At 37.8% G+C, this 21,734-nt stretch overlaps 1 protein-coding gene across 1 annotated transcript; it reads left to right on the top strand.

The window, feature by feature from the left end:
* The first annotated feature begins 5,589 nt into the window (after positions 1-5,589).
* Positions 5,590-21,532, top strand: LOC591208 (NACHT domain- and WD repeat-containing protein 1). Its single transcript, XM_011662515.2, has 14 exons — positions 5,590-5,715; positions 7,525-7,656; positions 8,113-8,315; positions 8,960-9,320; positions 9,814-9,961; positions 10,365-10,682; positions 11,125-11,359; positions 11,799-13,992; positions 14,462-14,724; positions 15,062-15,458; positions 15,924-16,097; positions 16,578-16,788; positions 17,519-17,788; positions 19,549-21,532. The coding sequence occupies exons 2-14, from the start codon at positions 7,527-7,529 to the stop codon at positions 19,739-19,741; spliced, it is 5,097 nt and encodes a 1,698-aa protein (XP_011660817.2). The 5' UTR covers positions 5,590-5,715; positions 7,525-7,526; the 3' UTR covers positions 19,742-21,532.
* Positions 21,533-21,734: the final 202 nt, after the last annotated feature.

Genomic DNA, 21,734 nt, shown 5'->3' with positions numbered 1-21,734 from the left:
GACCTTGTATAAACATATCTTGACGAATAACAAAAAGTTATCTTCCTCAGAATTCCCTTTCCTTTCTGTGCTTTTTGAATCATGGTTTCAACACTATGAACATGTCTGGCAAAGAGAGCGGACAAAATATACAGTTCCTCGGGTAGACAAAGGAACATCCCTTCACTGCTATTATGTAAAAATGTGTAGAACAGGTGTCACATGCATATTCACCTTTGTACATAATAGCAGTGAAGGGATGTTCCATTGTCTACCTGAGGAACTGTATATTTTGTCCGCTCTCTTTGCCAGACATGTTGATAGTGCAATATGCTTGGTATATATGTAAGTTTTGCAATATTCTGCTTTCAGTTATTTGTTAAATTGCTATTACAAATCAATGTCTTTGTATCATGTTTTAGCCCTAAACCAAAAAATACTAATCAATGCTTTAATTGAGATGGTTTAATTGAGGAGTATGCAGAGGTTTTGCCTTAGGTTTTGAAGTTGTTGTGTTTTTCTTTCATGCTTTGCATTGTGTTTTTTATTTTATTAGTTGCTTAAACATTGAGACATCATTTAATTTGTTCTCGTATTGCCATTTTGGGGGTTCTTTACTGCTGAATTGTGTTTGTACAGCTTGCTTAAAAGTACAGAGTTATAATTTGTGTAAAAAGTTTTTTTAATCACATGCCTCTTCACATTCAAAATGGCTGAATCAATTTGTCACCAAATTATTTCTGGTCAGTTGGTAAGAGATTTGAATAAACTTTAATCCTTTATTGAAATAATATTCATAAGTCAGATCTTATTAGTGTCTAGTAAGATAAGATGTGCTATGTAGAAATGTGTAAATACCTAATTTCAATTTATTTTCTCGGGCTGGTCCTGGTTTTATTTGTTTACATTACATACATTGCGAACATTTCAATAAACTTTTAAATGAACTGAATTTGTAATAATGCCAAATATATTTTCTGTAATTCAGGGTACTTCCGCAATTAAATGAAAGAAATATGGACCTGAATACCATATGTGATTTTGTAAGCCCTAACGCAATACATTTTCAAAGTTATTTGACTGAATTTTCTTTGAATTACTTACAGAGAAAGAATAACCATGCAGACTTATTTAATCTTTGTATTGTGTTCAGAGTTAGTCATTCTTATCATACAACATTTCATTAAAACAAACTGGTGTTGATTTCATTTGATGTTTGTTTTATTAGGTACTCCTTTCCTTTTATTTTCATTCATTTATGTTTCTCTAACTAAGTTAACTTTAACTGAATGTATGCTGATAGATCTTCTGTTATAATGTACATGTTCTGTTAATTTGGCATATATTATATTTTTGATATAATTTGCTTGTATATTGATAGTTTTCTCAATCTTGTGGTGGGCTTCCATTTAAAGTAGTCATCCGAAAAAAATTCATGACAACTGATAATTATGGACAAATTTTATATGGATGGAAAGATTTATAGATATCATGGAAAAGCGTAAAATGCAATATTGCAGCTAGCTATGTCTTGCATGTGACATCACAAATCTTGACGCTCTACAGAAGACCGCTGAGGGCGGGAAATCTGGATCTCAAAATTAACATTTTTGAGGGATGATTACTGCGGGCCCCAAACATATTTTGAAGAGGGATATTTGATCAGTAAGACTTCCCCTTTGCAATGATATGAATTTTGCATCAATTCAAAACACTTTTTATTTTTGGGGTGACTACTTTAAAGTCACCTTGTAAATTGGCTGTTTAACATACCGTCCTTGTTTTCACGAAGTGACGGTAGTGAGGAAAATCGTAACGCAAAGGGAATGCAATTTTTTTTCACTACCGTCACTTCGTGAAAACAGCGACGATACAGCATTCTGGGCGTGTAAGCTGTTCACTGGTAGAATGGGTAAAGACTCCAGGCAAAGTTTGTTGCACTAAACTGCCTGCTACCACATGGGTATAGAGACCGACTTAACAGTAATGAGTCATTATGATAATTATAGTTCTTATCCATAAATAGTTTTGATTTTCCATGCATGGTCATGATGTTGTGAGGACATTTTAAGCTGCAAGTTATCTAGGGACTAAGTGGTATATGGGTAGCTGTAGTGATAGATGGTTTAAAGTGACTTTATGTATGTACATAAACTGACAAACTATAGTTTCAACTGTTAACTGATACCTGGTTGGGATGGGTGTAGTTTAAACAAATATATCTAAAGGGAACATTTTGTTGTAGATTTGTTGTTTTGTGGAAAATTGTGTCTTTCTTACCCTGCCTTTGAAATTGTGAGCTGCTTTTCCACATTTGTGATCGTTCTATTTTTCTTGCATTCCCATATATATCATGTACCAATGCACAGATTTATATCTCACCATGTATTGACAGTTAGAAAGATAAAAGACAAACTGGCAAGACAGTGCTGATTTACATGATGCCTTTTTATTTTTCATACATATATATTTCTATTTGGGATCTTTCATGAACGTAGTGATATAACTTATGGAAATATAAAATATCACTATTTCCCTACAGAGAATATTTGGTTGCTCACAATAAGGTGTGACTAATCATATCGCATGCTTTATCATGACAGAAAAACTGCCAAATTGCAGTATATATTTTTTAAAGAGCTATATTTGTACTAAAAATTAAACATGCATATTTTGTACTTTTGTGATTTTTTAATGACTTTCTGCATTGATATTGAAGTAAATAATGAATAAAGAGAAATAAAAGAATTACTATTCTTTATTGTGATTTAAAATATATAAGAATTTTGGTTGTATTGGCCTGTTTGGTATTTTATTATCAAGTGTACAAGAAATTGATCAAATGATCAGTAGAGTAGAGAAATTGATGAAAGGGTAGGGAGAGAGAGGTGGGGGAGGGGTAGTGAGAGGGCCGGGAGAGAGAGAGAGAGAGAGAGAGAGGGGAGAGATCGAAATCGGGTGAGTTAGGAGGTGAAGATGATGAAGGGGATTTGTGTTTGTGTGCATGTGTGCCGTTCATGTGTAATATGTTTTACTTTTATTCTTTAAAAACTTACAAGACAAGAGCAAGATATATTCATAATGGTGGTAATGGTTTTATTAAAAAAAAAAAAAAATTTGCAGCCAGATGGCTGAATTGCAGAATTTTGTACATTGTAAAAACATAAATATTTATACAAACATAAAACGTATTAAGACACATCACACAGTGAATGAATTTTCTAAATAAATCATAGTACACACATATATATATATATATATACAAATTAATAAACAGCTAACAGTTGCTTTATTATATTCCGCAATCATCATAGGGCTGGAGGGAAATATAGAAGAGAGGTAGGGAGGATAGTAGTGCAGACAGCACAGGAGATTCAGGAAAAGTGTGAGATAGAGAAAGACAGAGGGAGAGAGAAAGAGAGACAAAGCGAGAGATAGAGAGATATATAAAAGATAATGCTGAGGATGAGAGTGTATATCAGACATATCGAAAATAAGGTAAAAAGTACAATTTCGACAGAGAGAATACTGGTTATAAAAATTAATAAATTACATTTTACATTTTCGTTGGTGAGTTATGGATAACATATATTGTAAATTGATAGGTATATGCAATCAGATGAAAGACATGAAATATGATAATTTTGAGATTTTTCTTGTAATAAGCATGTGGTAAGTATGTTTCAATCATTACAAAAGTTAACCATGGTAATCTTAATTTACTTTAATACTTTCATGTGCGTAAAGAGACGGTAGTATATAAAGAACAAATATATGCATAATTATGACTGATATTTGGGCAAGTCCAAGCTATTCAGTCTCATATGTTACCGGCCACGTTTCAGGACAATCACCCCCCGGAAAACTACCACCAAGAACGATTACCACCCCTTGAAAATTACCCCTAGTACAACCGCCCCCCCCCCTCCCCAAGGTCAAGCAAGTCCGAGGACAATCACCCCACCCCCTCCGCCTGTTCATTAAAAGGGATGTCTACCCTAATAAAAGGTTTTACAAAAGCAGATTTTTTTTTTTTTTTTTTTTTTGGGGGGGGGCTAATTTTCCGAGGGATAATTATCCGCGGGAGTAATTGTCCCGACAATTGGCCGGGGTGATTGTCCAGGGGGTAATTATAATTATCCTATAGAGCCACCAAAATATGGCGAGAAAACTGAAATAACTGGTATTCTTCAACTGCATTTTATATATACATGTACAACTTTCCGAACCTCTCTCAATTTGACTTCACTTCCCTCTTTTACAGAAAATAATATAACAATGATTCACCCTCCCACGTGATATTTTCATTACGCATCATGTTTCTATTAATTTTGTCAATAATCCCTCGTCAAGACCTTGACCTTTTCATGTGAACGGAAACAGACAATTTTAGCCCTATCGGCACACAACTGAATATGATACGAAATAATCATTGAAAAAGCCTTTTAGACCTAGGCCTCCGCCATTGTTGAAGTGATCATTTTTCACCGCATACATTACTTTTTTGTACGCTGATTTAAGTTTATCTAGGCAGGATCAGGACACAGCATCAATAAGTTTTAGAGTAAAATTTGACAAAATGTTGTGAAGTTGGGAACTGCTTGGTTATTTAGGAAATGATTTTTTTTTCCTGAGTAATAGCTGAGGCCCGAGCTGAGGTAAGCATGGTCATCATTAAATTATCTCAAAGAATAAAAAAGAGATGAAACTTGTTCGAATTTATATCGAAAGAAGAAGAAGAAGAAGAAAATGACGAAGGGAAAAAAAGAAGAAAGAAGAAGTATAAAGGAAGAAAAAGAAGAAGAAGAAGAAGAAGAAGAAGAAGAAGAAGAAGAAGAAGAAGAAGAAGAAGAAGAAGAAGAAGAAGAAGAAGAAGAAGAAGAAGAAGAAGAAGAAGAAGAAGAAGAAGAAGAAGAAGAAGAAGAAGAAGAAGAAGAAGAAGAAGAAGAAGAAGAAGAAGAAGAAGAAGAAGAAGAAGAAGAAGAAGAAGAAGAAGAAGAAGAAGAAGAAGAAGAAGAAGAAGAAGAAGAAGAAGAAGAAGAAGAAGAAGAAGAAGAAGAAGAAGAAGAAGAAGAAGAAGAAGAAGAAGAAGAAGAAGAAGAAGAAGAAGAAGAAGAAGAAGAAGAAGAAGAAGAAGAAGAAGAAGAAGAAGAAGAAGAAGAAGAAGAAGAAGAAGAAGAAGAAGAAGAAGAAGAAGAAGAAGAAGAAGAAGAAGAGATCAATAAAATAGCATGAGGGGCCGGTGGCGGGGGCCTGACCGTCTCTTGAACACAAATTTGTTTTAAGTTGTAATTAACATTTTACCATAAATTTAGAAATCTATGAAATCAATACACAGGCAGTAATTTATACGAGTATTTTTGACATTATGTTGTTATTATATATTATTGTTTTCATTATTATAATTATTATTGCTAAAGGTCACAATTTAGCTGTTTGAGTGCAACTTTGAAAAGCGCCTATACTCCCGACGAAATACGAATAACTACGTACTCTGCTTTTCGATAAACTGTGTTTATGGATAAACACTGTGTTTACCGGCGATATGCAGTGTTTATCTGAATTATTGGGCAAATGGCGCGCCATAAATGTAGCCCAAAGATGTAGCCGCATCATCCTGCGCTGCGTAATTAATTGCTATGGACACAGACCAAGCCAAATCGGGTCGCAGTTTGTATGACGATGGCGTCTAATTAAGATTAATGCACACATTTGATACTGCGAAAACGAAGAGTTGTAAGTATGATGTGATACTTATGTAAATGATAATTCAATTGATGGGTCTAAATAATACTTCAATTTGCCATGATTAGAGGTCAGAAATATTTGAAATATTTGAAATTGTGCGCAGGGCCAGGGAGCTCCAAATTCCAAGCGAGGTACCGGTACCGTAATACTCATGGACCCCGACGCCTAAGGCTTCGGCGCGGCGTCGGAGCTCCTTTGGCTGCTTTGGCTGCTTTGGCCGTCTCTATGTTTATTAGACCGAAATTTCTGTCTCTTTCGTTTGTTAGTCTCTGATTTGGGTAGGGTCGGCTCCTCTCTTTAGAGACAGCCTAGGCGCTCCTGTACCTGTACCTGTACCACCAAACTTATGCCCAAATATTATATTTTACCGGATGCATATCCAACCTGTATCCGATGCATTTAATTTTGAATATTACTATAGGCCTAGGCCCTAGGCTATTATATATCGGTTCCACTTACCATGCAACTTGACTGATAAATCTGTTTAATGGTCCCTTTTCAGGAAATTATGGGTCAAAATCGACATCCATGTTGAAAAATAGCTTGCAGTAACTCTTGCTGCGCATGACGTCATCTAAATCTCGTCCTTTCTTGTCTACGTGCAAGGCAAAATTATTATGAAGGAAAAACTGTACACGAGTTACGAGTTCGTAATGACGTTATCACAGTTTTTCCTTCATCATTTTGCCTTGCGAAGATATAATTTAATAAACCTTGAATTGTATGGAATATTGAGTTGAATAGTTTCAAGATTTAAGTTTTATTAATTTATTTCCACTGACATGAAAATGATATATTCATGAACAGTAACAACAAGTTCATCGTCAACAAGAATTTATTGTTCAAGAATAAATTCATGAACAATAAAAGTTATAAAGACAATTATGTGGAAAAGAGGTGGTCTGTTAAAAAAGCACAGCTTGTTAAACACAGCTCACCTTTACAGGAACAGCAACAAAAAAGATCAAAAAAGAAGTAGACCTAGAGGTCTACAGTGCAGTGAAAAAAATACACGGGGGCTCGGGGCGAATTAGCCCCCGAAATGCCTAAAAGAGCCCCCGAAAATCAGAAAAGAGCCCCAGTAAATTTGCATAGAGTTCAATGCAAAACAAATTTTAGAATGTTATTTTCATGCAGGCAAGGTTGAAAAGTAGCCCCCGAAAAATAAATATTATTTTTTTCCCTGCTACAGTGTATATTAATAATAAGATTAATAAGAATAAGAATAGAATAGAAATGGAAATGGGGAAGGTGAATAAATATACAATACAGGGGGTGGGGGGACTAACGATACTATATACTGAATATTAATAAACATCAGATCTATCACTAATTTATAGTTTGTTATTTGATGCATGATTTTTTGGTAACTCCAAAGACATACATGTAGGTGACAGGTTTATATTCAAAATGGCTTGTAAGCATGTTCTCAAGAATAGTCTGCCCCCAAATCTGAAAAGTAAGAAAAAATAATTGTCTCTCTTTTTCACTTGTAACGTATCTTTGCCAGGGACTTTACTAAAGGTTTTCACTCCGGAATACAAGGGCAGGTCCAGGAATTGGTGCTGGGAAAAAAATTGGGGGGGGGGGGGGTGGTGGGAAACAATTTAGAATATGACACAATTAATTGGCACTATTCTGTTGTGTACAGCAAGTATGCCAATTTGATTTCTTTAGAAGGGAAGGGGGGCCATGCCATGGGTATAATTGATGCTGAAATACTATACCACTTCCAAGGACTATGACTTTATCTAAAGACACAGCATTTTTTCTTTTCTTGTTCTGTCATTTATTCAGAGATGTCCAGTATGGCAGCTGTGGTGAACAGTGATCCAGATGGGTTCCAGGACCTGGTCTTGGGTGAGACTGAGACCCTTCCTGAGCAAGAGTCCAACACAGTGAGGATCTTTCTCAGCTCTACATTCACAGGTAAAAACATTACAATATTAACCCTTTGTTCGCTTCCTTCGCATCTGTGCACAGTCACTCTTTTGCCACGTGCAATTTTGCACAAAAACTAGGCACCAATCGATGGAAGGATTTATTTTGGCAAAACAATGGCTTTGCAAAAATACCTATTTTGGGTCTTGATTAGTTCCATGACGAAACTTTAGCTGGTAATCTTGCAATAGGAACAGTTAAATATTCTTGAGGTTTTGGTATTCTATTCAGTCATAAATACAATGTGGCAAAGGATGATTTTTTTTGGTGGCTTGTAAAGAAACTCATTCAGACGTGAAGCTTTACGCAGTGGCATATTAAAATGAGATAAGCAGACTGCGCTTCCTGCTTTCTTTTTTTCAATAAGTATGCAAAGGGGACCTGTGGACAGCCATGTTTTTTATCTCCACAACAATAAGAGTTGATTTGTTTTTCTCCTTGTAGACATGAAGGAGGAGCGGAACAAGCTGATCAGGGAGGTGTTTCCAGAGCTCAGTCGCTACTGCCTTGAAAAGAGGCTAGAGTTTGAAGTAGTCGATATGAGGTGGGGTGTAAGGGACAGTGCTACGGCTGATCATCTGACAGCTTTCTTGTGCCTCAATGAAATTGATAAATGTAAACGGATGTCTCAGGGACCTTACTTTGTGGTAAGACTAAGATTTGGAAACAAATAACAAAGTTCAATACTTACATGTATGTCAGAAATACGCATATTTTACTTGGGTTTTGGCTGAGATAAAATACTTAGCAAACTTTGGTATTCAGTTCAGTTGGCTAAGTATTTTAACCTCAGCCAATTATTTGGAGGCCTAGATTACCAGGCATTAGGTTTTCATGCACAGTCCTTATAAGCTGTGCACAATTGTACATGTATTAGCCTGCATTTAATTTGGATCAGCTTAAAGTGACATCACAATGGCCATCATTAAATTTAAGTACATATATGATATTGCCTTAAAATTGGCTTACTAAAGTAAAATACTAAATTTTAAGTGAAATACTAACATGATGAAAGCGTACAATTAATTAGAGGCCCAATTATTTGTTGAGACCACCCTTTTTATTTTCCCTTCCATCATGTGTCCCATTAAAGGGAACATGTTGATAAAGGGCTCCTTCTACAAACATGTAGATCATTTTTCTTGTTTGTATTTTGTGATCTTTATATGCAGTCCTTATTGTTATTTAGCTACACATACATGCATTTTGATGATGATGAATTATGGCTATAGAACTAAAACTTTGCATACTTGCTGCAAAGACATAATGTATATAATCACTTTATTTGTAGGGTTTCCTAGGCGATAAGTATGGCTACCGTCCACTCAATGCCACCATTTCCTCAGACATTTTTGAAAAACTCATGGATACCGTCTCAAGAGATGAAACCGCGAGCAAGGAGGATGAGGATCTCATCAGGAAGTGGTATGTGGAGGACACCAATGCCATCCCGCCAGTCTACGTTCTCCAGCCAATCACTGTCCACCTTCCTAACTACTATGACTCCAGTGATTCCCAGAAGCAGAATGCGACGAGGCAGAAGTGGTGGGAGGTCTTTGAAAGGATGAGGAAGGCGTTTGATTCGGCTGCTAAACTGGCAAGACAGGAGGGTGTTTTCACTGCAGACGAAATGCATGAACTTATAATGTCTGGTAAGTCATATTTCACTTCTGCATAATAGTCATATGTATCAATTGAATTGTTTTGGAGGAGATGTGAGAGGGAAACCCAAACATTGATAGCACGTTACTGTGAAGGAGATGTCCAGTAAATCAGAAAAACAATCAAAGAAATGGATCGTGACATTTTGAACCACATCAAATGATTGATGAAAAAGTTGTATATTGTTTAATTTTGAAAGGACAACTTTGCCATTTGCTCCCACACACACATTACAGAATGTTATTTGTGAATAGATTTTAATGGAGGTGCACTCAGCACTGAAAAAACTTTAACTTTTTTTTTATTGAGGTAAGAAGTATTTACAACAGAAATGGAGGAACATTTTTAGTATAGAAAATATTGAGAGTTGTCCCAAGTAACATCAGACAAATTCATTGACTATTTTGCCAATGTTGGAGTCACATAGACGTGTAGGCCTTGTTATAGTGTGAATGAAACTATTTCCTTATATGATTTCTACAGTGACCGAAGAGGAGATTCGTCATGGTTTGAAAGACAACGCCAACATTGGTGATACTTGTATATTCTTTACAAGGGACTTTACGGGTATGGAGCCATCTTTTAAGCAGAAAGCAACTTTGTCCAAGTTCACTGACATTCAGACTGATGAGTAAGTACTTCTTCTTGTAATGAGGTTAAATATCATCTAACCCATGGTCTAGATTATGGTTTATATTTCCAAATAAATATAAATATATAAATGTATTATAGCCCTCTTGTTGGACGTGAGGACAAAAAATGTTCTAACTTTAAATCATGAGTTAAGATGAAAGCTTTTTATTACTATCATGATTTTCATTTTCTCCTTGATTCTGACATTTGCTCATGTCATAAATTTAGTGGACCCTAAGATTTGTGGTTCTTAACATGCTGGACGGACTGAACATTTTTTCTATTTTTTGGAGGGGGTGGGAGGAGCAAATTGAACAGAGTGAGTTTGCCCCCCCCCTCCTGTATCAGCCAGAAGACATTTCTCTCATATGTTATGGTATACTTCCCCTTTCACTTTGCAGTGACAATGAAACCCTTGAGTTTGTGGAGCATTCCCAGACCTTGCTCACAAGACTGAAGAAGGAATACATACCCAGTCTGGTGCCAGCCCAAGCACTCAATACCTTCACTGTACCTTGGTGCGATAAGGGCATTGACCCCATCGGTTGCCCGGAGCACGCAGAATACCTGGGACAGATGTGTGAGATATTTGAGCGTAGGATGAAGGCCATGATAGATAAGAAGCTGGAAGGTCAAAGGTCAAAGGTTGTAGATCCAGTGAAAATTTGCTTGCAGAGAGAGCTCCTTCATCATGCATCCTTTTGTAAAACAAAATGCAGGTATGTGATCTGATAATATATTTACAAAAATTAGAATTTCGTAATGTACTTACATATTAGGCAGAGGTAAGGTAGATATAAAAGTATTTATGATACAATCTTCTGTATGCACGATTAGATGTGAGAATGCCAAATTTAGTAAACGTAGTTTTTAACATTCTCATGTCTTGAAAATGATTGAGATGTTTATATAGTGTATTTGGCTTCACAATGGAAAGGAAAACATCCCCAAAAGTTGTGTGCAAGATGGTCAATTTGGTGAGAGAAAACTTGATGTTCATTTCTTTGAAAAATAAAATAATTCTGTTCATCATATGGTATATATAACGGTAACATTATAGATTCTCATAACCACAGTGTAACATATGGTCATCTTTATAGATGACATCCAATCTTTTCCTTTATCTTACCCCATTTGCTCTTTACTTATCATATTATACAGTGCCTTTCAAGGAAGAGATGATATCCTAACGTCCATTAGGTCTTACCTATCTTCAGACCTGTCCAAGCCCCTGGTCGTCCATGGTATATCAGGATCCGGCAAGACGTCTGTCATGGCCATGGTTGCAAGGCACTCAAGAAAGTGGATAGAAGGATGTGTCACTGTCCTAAGATTCCTTGGGACATCAGGCAACAGTTCAACCATCCATGCCACATTGAAAAGCATGTGTCAACAGGTACGGACAGGTTGTGTTACATCCACTATCAAGATGTGTACTATCTAGAAGTGTCGTAGTCGAGTGGTTTAAGCACTTGATTTGAAATTCAAAAGTTGTGGGTTCGATCCCCGACAGGGTACCAATGTCCTTTGGCAAGGCATTAATCTACATTTGCCACTCAATACCCAAGAAAGAAACAGGGACCCGGTAGGATGACAAAAGCACTTGTGTTAGTAATTGCCTATGCCCTTACTGTGACCATATGGTAGGAATACTCCCCAGAAAATATTTGTACAATATTTTCATGCATCTTATAAAGTTTCAGAGTAGGTGTGTAGCGGGTTTGAAGTGTCTGGAAAAATATATTGTATGTTATCAATCAGAGAAAGAAGTTATTAGTAAAGATTGTGTTGCCTCACAGTGACCTTCTTATGCTCATACTTGTTGTTTCCAACAGATTTGCTTTGCTTACGGTGCCCCGCAACCCTCATCCGATCATTCAGGAGACTTTTCAGAACTGGTGCAGCTTTTCAATAGCTTGATCGAAACACTTCCAACCAAAGATAAACCTCTCCTGCTGATTTTCGACAGTATTGACCAGCTCAGTTCTAACAACAATGCACACAAGATGAACTGGCTTTCAAAGTCTTTACCAGAAAATGTCCATGTTGTGGTGTCCATGCTGCCTCAGGAACACAACATTCTAGACAACATCAAGAAGACCCTGACAGACCCCAGATGCTACATTGGAATGGAAGTTGTTGGTGAAGAGAATGGTATTGCTATCATGGATGGCTGGTTGAAGGAAAGAAAACGAAGTCTGAACGAGGAACAAGTGAAAGTGGTGAGGGAGGCTTTCAGTAAGTGTCCTCAGCCACTCTTTCTGAAGCTACTCTTTGAGGAATTTGTAACATGGCCATCGTACAAGACAGTAGCAGATGTAAAGCTCCCTAGCACTGTGGTGGATGCTATCAACAACCTGTTTCAAGAACTAGAAGAGCATCATGGGCTTATCTTTGTAGCACATGCGCTCGGTTACCTGACTGCAGGAAAGAGTGGTCTTACAGAAGCAGAGATAGAGGATGTCCTTTCTTGTGATGACAAAGTCCTCAATGATGTCTATCAGTACTGGGATCCTCCAGTGGAAGGGGTTGTTCGCATTCCACCATCAGTCTGGAAGAGGTTGCATCAAGACATCGGGGAGTTCATCACGGAAAGGCAGGCTGGTGGCAAAACAGTGATTGCTTGGTACCATAGGCAGTTCATTGAAACAGCTGAAAGGCGTTACCTTGGTGATCCAGAGACCAAAATGGCCAGACACAAAGTTCTTGCAGATATGTTCCTTGGAGAATACAGCAGAGGTAAAATCAGGCCAATTCGACTTGAGAGACGCAATAAGGATTTCCCTAATGCAGACCGTCTTGTTTCACCTCAACCCCTCATGTTTGGAGAGAGTGTCTTCAATCTCAGAAAGCTGCATGAGCTTCCTTTCCACTTGATGCGATGTGAGATGATGGATGGAGTCCCTGAGGGTATGGTGCAGCATATCATGTACAACTTTGAGTGGATTCTGACCAAGTTAAGAGCCTTCAACTTTCTGGAACTTGTCAATGACTTTTCAAAATTTGATGAAGAAAGTGGCATCCTTCTTGAGGCCTTGTACTTGTCTGGAAGTAATCTGAAAGAAGACCCTTTCTGCTTAGCAGGCCAACTTCTTGGGAGGATGTATGATCTGATGGACAATTACTCTAACATTAGACAATTGCTTGGAGAAGCCAAGGCATGGGTGAGGACTACCCATCAATCTTTGATCATTCCTAGAGGAGCATGTCTGATCCCTCCAGGAGGACAGTTGAAGACATCGTTGGCCGGTCACCCATCCAGAGTAGAGGCTATTGCTTGCACTGGCAAAGGAGATGTCATTGTAACAGTCTGCAAAGACTCCAATGGCTACCCCATGGCTAATGTTTGGGATGAAGAAAATACAGAGCTCATACACACTCTACAAGTCAAAGCAGGAAGCAAAGCATCTGGGGCACTATCCCTTGCCATCAGTCATGATGATACGTTTGTCATCTTCGGCTGTCAGGTGTTGGGAATGTTTGAACTCACCAGTGGTGAGTGCATCTGGAAACTTGAGACTGGTGAAAACCATGCTATCAGCTCTCTTCAGATCCATGAAAATGGAGCCTTGGCCATTGGTGGATCAGGGAAAGGGTCAAATGTCTGTATCTGGGACCTCAATCTTGGACAGCTTCTCGCCAAGCTAGATCATCCCAAAATTGCTAACTTTGCATTCTTTGAAGGTGATGCTGAGGTATTAACTGGTTGCCAGGATGGTTTCTTCAGGCAATGGTCCATTACATCCAAAGAATGCCTTCTTTCATTCCAAGCTCACAAGGAAAATGACATGAAAGTAGTTGCCCATGCCAGGTCCATCCAAACCCTTGTATCAGGTGACAGCAATGGATCCATCAGGATCTCAAGGTATGCAGACAAACCAAGTGCCCCGAGCAAGGTCCTCGAAGGTCACAGGAAGGCTGTCACTTGTCTTCTAGTCTTATCTGATCATTTACTTGCATCTGGGTCAGCAGATTTTACTGTTCGTGTCTGGAACATGACAGAGGGCACAGCTGTCTTGAACTGTAAAGGTATGTCTAAAATGTGTATTGATCAAATGATTATATGATAGGATGATTGTATGAAATATGCTCAAGCAACATTTGCTCCATGGAAAATTTCTCATACTGATAAAAAAAAACTATGACCCCAAACCTTTCTGAAAACCTTAACCAAACCTATAACCCCTATCCATCAAATGCTTAAGAAATGAAGCTTTTAGAAGATGTGGAATGTGGAATTGCTAATATACATACAGAACCAAAACAATTATGAAAGATACACACATGTGCATTTTCTGTGTGTTTTAAGAAACAATGAATGAACTTTAAATAACTCCTGTTTGATATTTGATATTTGATATTTGTCGAGGTCAAAAGCCAATGAACACTTTGAGAAAAAAAGAGATGACACCGAATTGAAAAATACCTATCAGTGCCATCATCCCCATAAAATGGAAATATCTGCAGCAGTTATTGATGGCATGTTTGTAATTTACAGGGCATGATGGCATGGTCACTTGCCTTTGGCATTGCCCGGCAGACCCCAACGAAAGCGATTCCAAGTCCATCCTGGTATCAGGTTCTAAAGATGACTTCCTGAAGGTTTGGGACCTGGACCCTAAGGATGTTCGGTGTCCTCTCATCACAACCCTGGAAGGACATTCTTCATGGATCTCAGATGTAACAGGAACAAAGAAGAGAGTGATTTACTCTGCGTCAAACGACAAGAGCGCCAAGATGTGGGTCTATACTATGGAAACAGTAAGTGTCTTTACTATAGAAACTTTACCGAAACTAATACAAGCTAAATGTAGTACAAACAATGAATTGAACTGTTTCTACAGAGATGTAGAGACTGGGGATGAGCAAAGAAGGTGTAGTTAGATGGTGGAAGAATAAAAACATTATCATTCTTGAGATGGTGTCGCAGCTAGAAACAGGTCAGTCTTTTTATGAAAAACAAAGATAATCTTGAGAGTTGTTTTTTGATAATCCCATATTCAATCATAAGCCCTCTTCAATATCATGGAAATTTAGCAAAGCTATTTTAACAGATCTGATTTATTGTGTGAATCATTACCACTCTATTTCATTCCAGATGATTAAGAGGGAGAGACACAACGGCCATGCAGTCGTTCTCAGGTTTACTCCTGATGGGTCCACAGTTATCACCAGTGGACAAGAGGGATCCGTCAAGTTTTCTTGTTTCTATGACTGCCATGTGACCCGCCGTGAAGAGGGATTCACCTCCAAGCTGGTGTTCAGCAGAGACAGCAAGAAGATGATTGGTGCATTCAAAGAGGAGGGGCGGCTTCGTGTCTGGGATATGAACCAATCAACAGAAGGAGGCAGAGATGTCTTTGATCTTGAAGGTCATGAGAAGGGCATCCTATGGTTGGTGGTGGGGAAGGATAATGAGGTTGTCTCTGCTTCACAGGATAAGATGATTAAGGTGTGGAACGTGGACACCAAGACATGCAGGCTCACTCTTACAGGTAAGACCCTGGATGAATTATTCTGTCACAAATGAAACTTGTATAGAAAGGCATCCTGTCTATAAACCCTTCCAAATTTTGGTTACTTTAAATGATTTTCTTGTTGAAGACTGCATTTCTCATCTCCCTTTAGTGTTCTTAATATACATTTACAGGTTATACTACATTTATTTTAAAATGTGTCATAAAATCGTATCATATAGAAGAATTAGTGGAAAATGGTACAAGAGATTATTTAGTGTTTGCTAGTACTATGAAAATAAATATCAACAGCTTCTGAAGAGCGTTTTCTCATGGCATAGCTGGTTTTATAACCCTAAAAACTTTTGTGCAAATATTCATAGGAATCAAATAATGATATCTCGCTTTGAAAGTCCTTCGTTTTTCATTTATAATATAACCAATATTATATGATAGAATTGATTCTGAAATACATTTTCATACATTCTGTTTTTGCCTGATCAGAACATGAGGCTCCCGTAGGACTAGTGGAGACAGTGACACACAAGGCAGACACCTTCATTCTATCAGCAGACAGCAAAGGAGTGCTCAAGTTCTGGAAATATGACACTGGAGAATGTCTGCTCTCTACCAAAGAGCACAGTGCATCCATACGATGTCTCAGCATCTCCGGAGATGGTAAGTTGAACATTTTTAAAAAACCATCCCAAATAGCAATGATAGCCTTGATATTGTCCGTCCTATAAGATCTGTATGGTATACCATATTGGCATTTTGGTTATGGTGGTGGTGGTTATTTAACCTGACTGCTAAGAAAGCATAAATGCTTGTAATTAAGCAACCAGACGGCCGACGGCTTTAGGTCCTCTCCGAGGGACCTTGTAATGAGGATTAATACCTTGCCAAAGGGCACTAGCGCATCGACTTGGTTTCGAACCCGGATCACCGGATTACAAGACCACTGCTCTACCAACTAAGCTATCGCATTCCAAGATTGTATGTTTCTTGAAATGTGTTTAAGCTTTTGTTCGGGACTGCGTTCCACCTTGCCTTTGGTTCCACAGGATCTGTAGAATCCATCAAAATAACAAGAAGAACATTCAAATTCCTTTTTTCCCTTTACAACTTCTTTTTGTTTTATTTATTTCCCGCGTGCAGGTCAGTATGCAGTGACAGGTGCCAACGACAAGCAGATGATCCTATGGTCACTTGCTCCCAAAACTTTTGGTCAGGTGGTCAAGCGTATGCCGGTTCATGTGTCAGAGGTCATCTGTTGTGCATTCAAGCATGACAGCACCAGGATTGTCTGGGGAACCCACGCCGGTGTGGAGCAGCTTCATGTCTGGGACTTCATGGCCGATGATGACCAGTGAGTAACGGACTATGCCTTATTGAAGAAAAAAAAAAGTTTTCTGGGCCCTGTTTCATAAGACTTGTTATCAATAACAAGATACAATAATTGTTTTAAGCTACTGAAACCTCACATTTGATTGGCTATGCTATGAGCAGATTGTCATAAACCTGTGGCACTTGTCGTAGATAAGTTTTATGAAACATGGCTCAAGTCATGATATAGCGATTCCAAAAGCAAACATTATTCTATAGTCATATCAAGTAGTTTTTAATTTCTAGGTGAAGTAAATAGAAATGTTTGCATGTGTAGTTCAGGACACGGCTCAAAATTTTTTGTAAACAAATGATAATTTTTTTTTCTTTTATATGACCTATGACATCCTATTGATATGAAATTTTGATAGTACTTTATCATTTCTCCTGACATCACTTTCATAGATTAATGATACGATATACAGGCTTAAAAATGTAGTCAAAATTTCTGTTGGAGTATGACTTGGAGAAAAAACAAATAGGACAACCATGATTGTTTTTGCCCGACGTTCTATTAGTGTACAAAATTAACTGCAACCTAGTCATAGAGAAGGAGATCAAGACTAGAAAAAGCCAAAGACAGCTTCTGACAACTCTTCTGTACAGGCAATGTTTCACAGAAAGGAAAATTACCCCCAGACTACTTTATATCCTAGTGGGTCGCATATAGAGAGTATACTTCTATCACACTTTGGAATTGTTTCACCTTTCAGACTGCTTGTAGGTCACAACCATGCCATCATGGCTCTATGCATCTCATCAGATGACCAGTACTTGGTCACTGCGTCCCGTGACTGCACCCTGAAGGCGTGGCATCTCCCTACCCTGCGGATGCTGGCATCCTTCGATTGCCAGTCTCAGATCAAGAACATAGACCTGGTCTACAATAGTGAGGACCGCTATCGCCTAGCAGCAGAGAACAAATCTGGAACTATTTTGATTCTTGATTTGCTACTTGAGAAAGCAGATAGATCTGATATCAGGTTTGTTGACTAGGTTTATAAGGTTGAGTTGTAGATAGTACAGTGGAACCTCAGTATAAAGATTCCTGATATAACAAGGTAATTTTTATTATCCCAAGGACCTCGTTATAACGAGGTTCCACTGTATTGTTTATACTTTAAGGAATAATAAAGCATTCGCAGTAATACTAATAGTTAGGCATGTCAATTTATTTCGCTATTTCACTATCACCTGGACCAACTACGATACCACCCTTATCCTCAAAGTAAGCTAAAACCCTAACCTTACATCTTTGATGAAATAAGGCTCAGAGCATATGTCACGGTGAAGTGAATGTGGAATCACCTATCCTTGACTTGCCCATGAGAAGTGTGACTTCTGAGTAAAATGAGACTTTCAAGACTCTCAGGAAGTCAGTGCTGGAATGAGTCTTGAGTATATTGAGGGGTCAGTGACACAAAGACGTAACTCCATTCGGCCATTTTGAGAAAAAGTGGTTTACTGTGTCACTGACCACTAGGGCCTTAAGGAGTTAACATACATGCCAACTGTTCAGATTAAAGAGGAACATTCCTCTTTTTGGGAGAAGATAATTATCATTTTAATGCAGGTGTTCCTCTTCCTGTACAAATTTGTCTGTAGTATTGAATAGGAGAGTTAGGATTGTTCCTCTTTTTTTGAAAATAGCATAATTTGTACAGATTTCTGATTTTCAAATGTTGGCATGTATGAGTTAAGTATATGTTTCACTAGCCATTGACTTCAATGGGGTGTTGGGTGGAGTTAATTCTTTGTCTTTCCTGGAAAGCCCATATTTTTCTGAACATTTTGATATCAAATACTCAATTTGGCAAAATATTGAGTTACGTCTTTCAGTGTGTTTCCACAGAAAAAAAAGTGGAACACGGATTATCTTTTCCAGATTGAAATGCCGTGTCGCGGCGACACGGTATTAAACCAATCTGCTTCCACAGAGCGCAGCATTTCGATTCGCCCCGATTCCGTGTTTCAAGTCAGGCAAATGCCGTGTCAATCGGAAGTCAAGATTCAACCTTTGACCTCGATCGACACAGGATTCCACGCTATTCTATTGTGACGTACATTTTTCATTGTTACGTACAGCGCGTATATAAACATATTATTGTATACGCGTATTTCAGAGTATTTTTCAACAAATCACGCTGCAGTGGTGATTGGGGCTTCGCGCGCTCTGATGCTCCGCCAGACACGGTTTGTCGCCGTGTGTTTCCACAGAGATTTTACAGGGAGTTCGTTGGAATCGACACGTCAAGATCCACCTCCCAGAGGTGGATCTGATAATCCGCATCTCGGTCGACTCGACTCGACCCGACATGCTTGTGTTTCCACAGGAAAACTGAAATGGTACGACTCGGATAATACCGTGTCGATGTTTTCTGTGGAAACATGCTGTTTGTGTCACTGAACCTTAATCCTAAATATCCCCTCCCATTCATGGCAGGGGGTTACATTCCATCTCTCAAGTTCAATCATAAAACAGTGATGCTCTTCTCTTCTTTATAAAGTCAAACAGTCAAACCTGCTTTAGTGACCACCTGTCTACAAAGGCCACGTTTGCTGTTTCTCTTGAAAACGGTTTCTCATTGAATCATGTACTAAAGGAACCTGTCTACAAAGGCCACTTTTTGTGTTTCCCTTGGGCGGTTGCTATAGACAGGTTTGACTGTATTTAGAAACTTACTATGGTTCTTATTCAGCTAATAAGAAAGAGATAATATTATCTTCCTGTCTTTTTAACTAGCACTGAACCTGTCGCCCAGCTCACCGAGACAAACCAATCACGAACCTCAGAAGACCAGAATGGTGGAAAGCATGTAAACGAATCAATGGGTGGTATCCATCGAGGCATTGGGTCTAACAGCGCATCTTCAAAGAAGTCCAGCAGTAGCTCAGAAACGAAGAAGAGTAAATCAGCACTCTGCATGATCTACTGAGAACCACCATGATGCTCCTTCCATTTAGGTGACTTGTCAGAACCTGACGCTTAAAGTTAAACTGTACTTATGGCAGCAGATAGAACTTGGAATGGAAGCTGTTGCTTATGTCCTCATAATGTCCCACTTGTATCAAGAGATAAAAGTGCCATATATTTGTATATGTCCGTCCACAAAATATTTGAGACTTTTAATGTAATATCTAAAAAAAATGCCAAAACAATGCTTATGTTATTAATGTCTGCACATATAGATGTCCATATGAATTCTCTCCCTTTCATTAAATTTGAATGGAGACCTGCACATGTATTTATATGGGCATGTAATATGGAGTATGCACCAGTTATGTCAGAAAATATTTCATGACCTTTACAGTTACATCATTGTGGCGGACAGCCAGAAGGGCATTGTCTCATTAAAACTGAACCATAGGTAGAATGCTGTTCAAGCTCTCAGCAGATTATGTGTAATGTGCACCAACTCCAGTTCAAGAGTTTGCACATTGACCACTTGTTTTCCCTGCATTTAATTGCTGCATCCTACCTCAGCAATTTTATCTCATTTTTACAATGTTTGTATTTTTTATTCATGACTTTGAGATGTGCCAAAGCAAGGCTGAATTTTGATACCATTAATAAGTATGTCAAATTAATCATGGTATAGTATTTGATTAATGACTTTCTATAGATCCCCACATTCCATTTGTGTATGATCTTACACAAGAAGTTTCTATGTTTGAACATGTACTGTATGTAGGGAATCTTTTCTGCCTATAGTATCTATTAGATTAAGTAGCATGTAGAGTATTTAATTAAGAACCCATTTGTGCTTTTGGGAGAAATAGCATATAAAAATAAACGATTGTTAAAGCATTATCATTTTTTTAAAATGTAATGGAATAGAGAGAGAAAGGTAAGAACCTGTTATAAATACGTGTTCATAATATGAGTACTCCATGTCTTTCAAATACAATGTGTGTACAGTCCTATAGTTTCATACAATATATGCATGTATCTTTATTATCTCTTTTATTTATCATATCAGATGTACAGATGACAGTTTCTGCCGAGTGCAGTGGATTATGACAAGTATATTTCATAATGTATTCATGAAATTCAATGCAAATTAGAATCGTAGAGAAAGTTATTCATTGATAAATTGTATTCATGTATGTACAATCATAAAGAAGCTGAAACAAACAGGTAAATGGTGCAATATCATGGATCATTGGTTTTATATGACATACTTGTGGGATAGAATTTTTTTTTTCGTTTTGTAGAATTTTTGAACTATTTATATATTAAAGGTAATTCAACCATCCACAGTTGTTTAATAACCAATTCCCATTTTTCATAAATTCTGTTGTTAACAGATGACAGTAGTAAAATAATAGTAAAATCTGTTGTTCAACATCAATTTTTGAAATAGAAACCATAAATGAAATATTGCATAGTCATCATAAAATTATAGTACATCGTGATAACAAAATCACAATACAACTCGTTGCACATTGGACTTTGATAACAGTTTACCGTTACACGTGAGTGTGTAAGTGTTCACAGTTCACTGCATATGTTTGTAATGATCATGAGTACTTAGTTAAGGCTCGTTAAACATTTATGCAGGGGTTAAAATCACTGTGGTGTGTTTTTTGGGGGTACTAAAAGAATGGCAAATGGGGATGGAAAAAAAGTAGCGGTGTGTAAGAACCCCTGTAGTAAACTGCCGCCATTTAAAATGATGAATAATATACATTTATAAAGCGCAGAAACTATGCAATGTAATTTACTGTGCTGTCCCAAGACGAAAATCCAATTGAATCCCCATTGAATGTCCCCATTGAATCCAATTTGGAGTAAATGGAAAGTGAAACAATGGGTACCCATTGAAACCAATGGGGACCAATTGCCAATTGGTTCCAATGGGGACCAATTGCCAATTGGTTTCAATGGGTACCCATTGTTTCACTTTCCATTTACTCCAAATTGGGGAC

The sequence above is a fragment of the Strongylocentrotus purpuratus genome, unplaced genomic scaffold (assembly GCF_000002235.5).
Source record: "Strongylocentrotus purpuratus isolate Spur 01 unplaced genomic scaffold, Spur_5.0 spur5_scaffold_7, whole genome shotgun sequence".
In the NCBI taxonomy this organism is placed as follows: domain Eukaryota; kingdom Metazoa; phylum Echinodermata; class Echinoidea; order Camarodonta; family Strongylocentrotidae; genus Strongylocentrotus; species Strongylocentrotus purpuratus.
The sequence above is the reverse complement of the archived record's forward strand: the minus strand, read 5'-3'. Positions and strand labels throughout refer to the sequence as shown.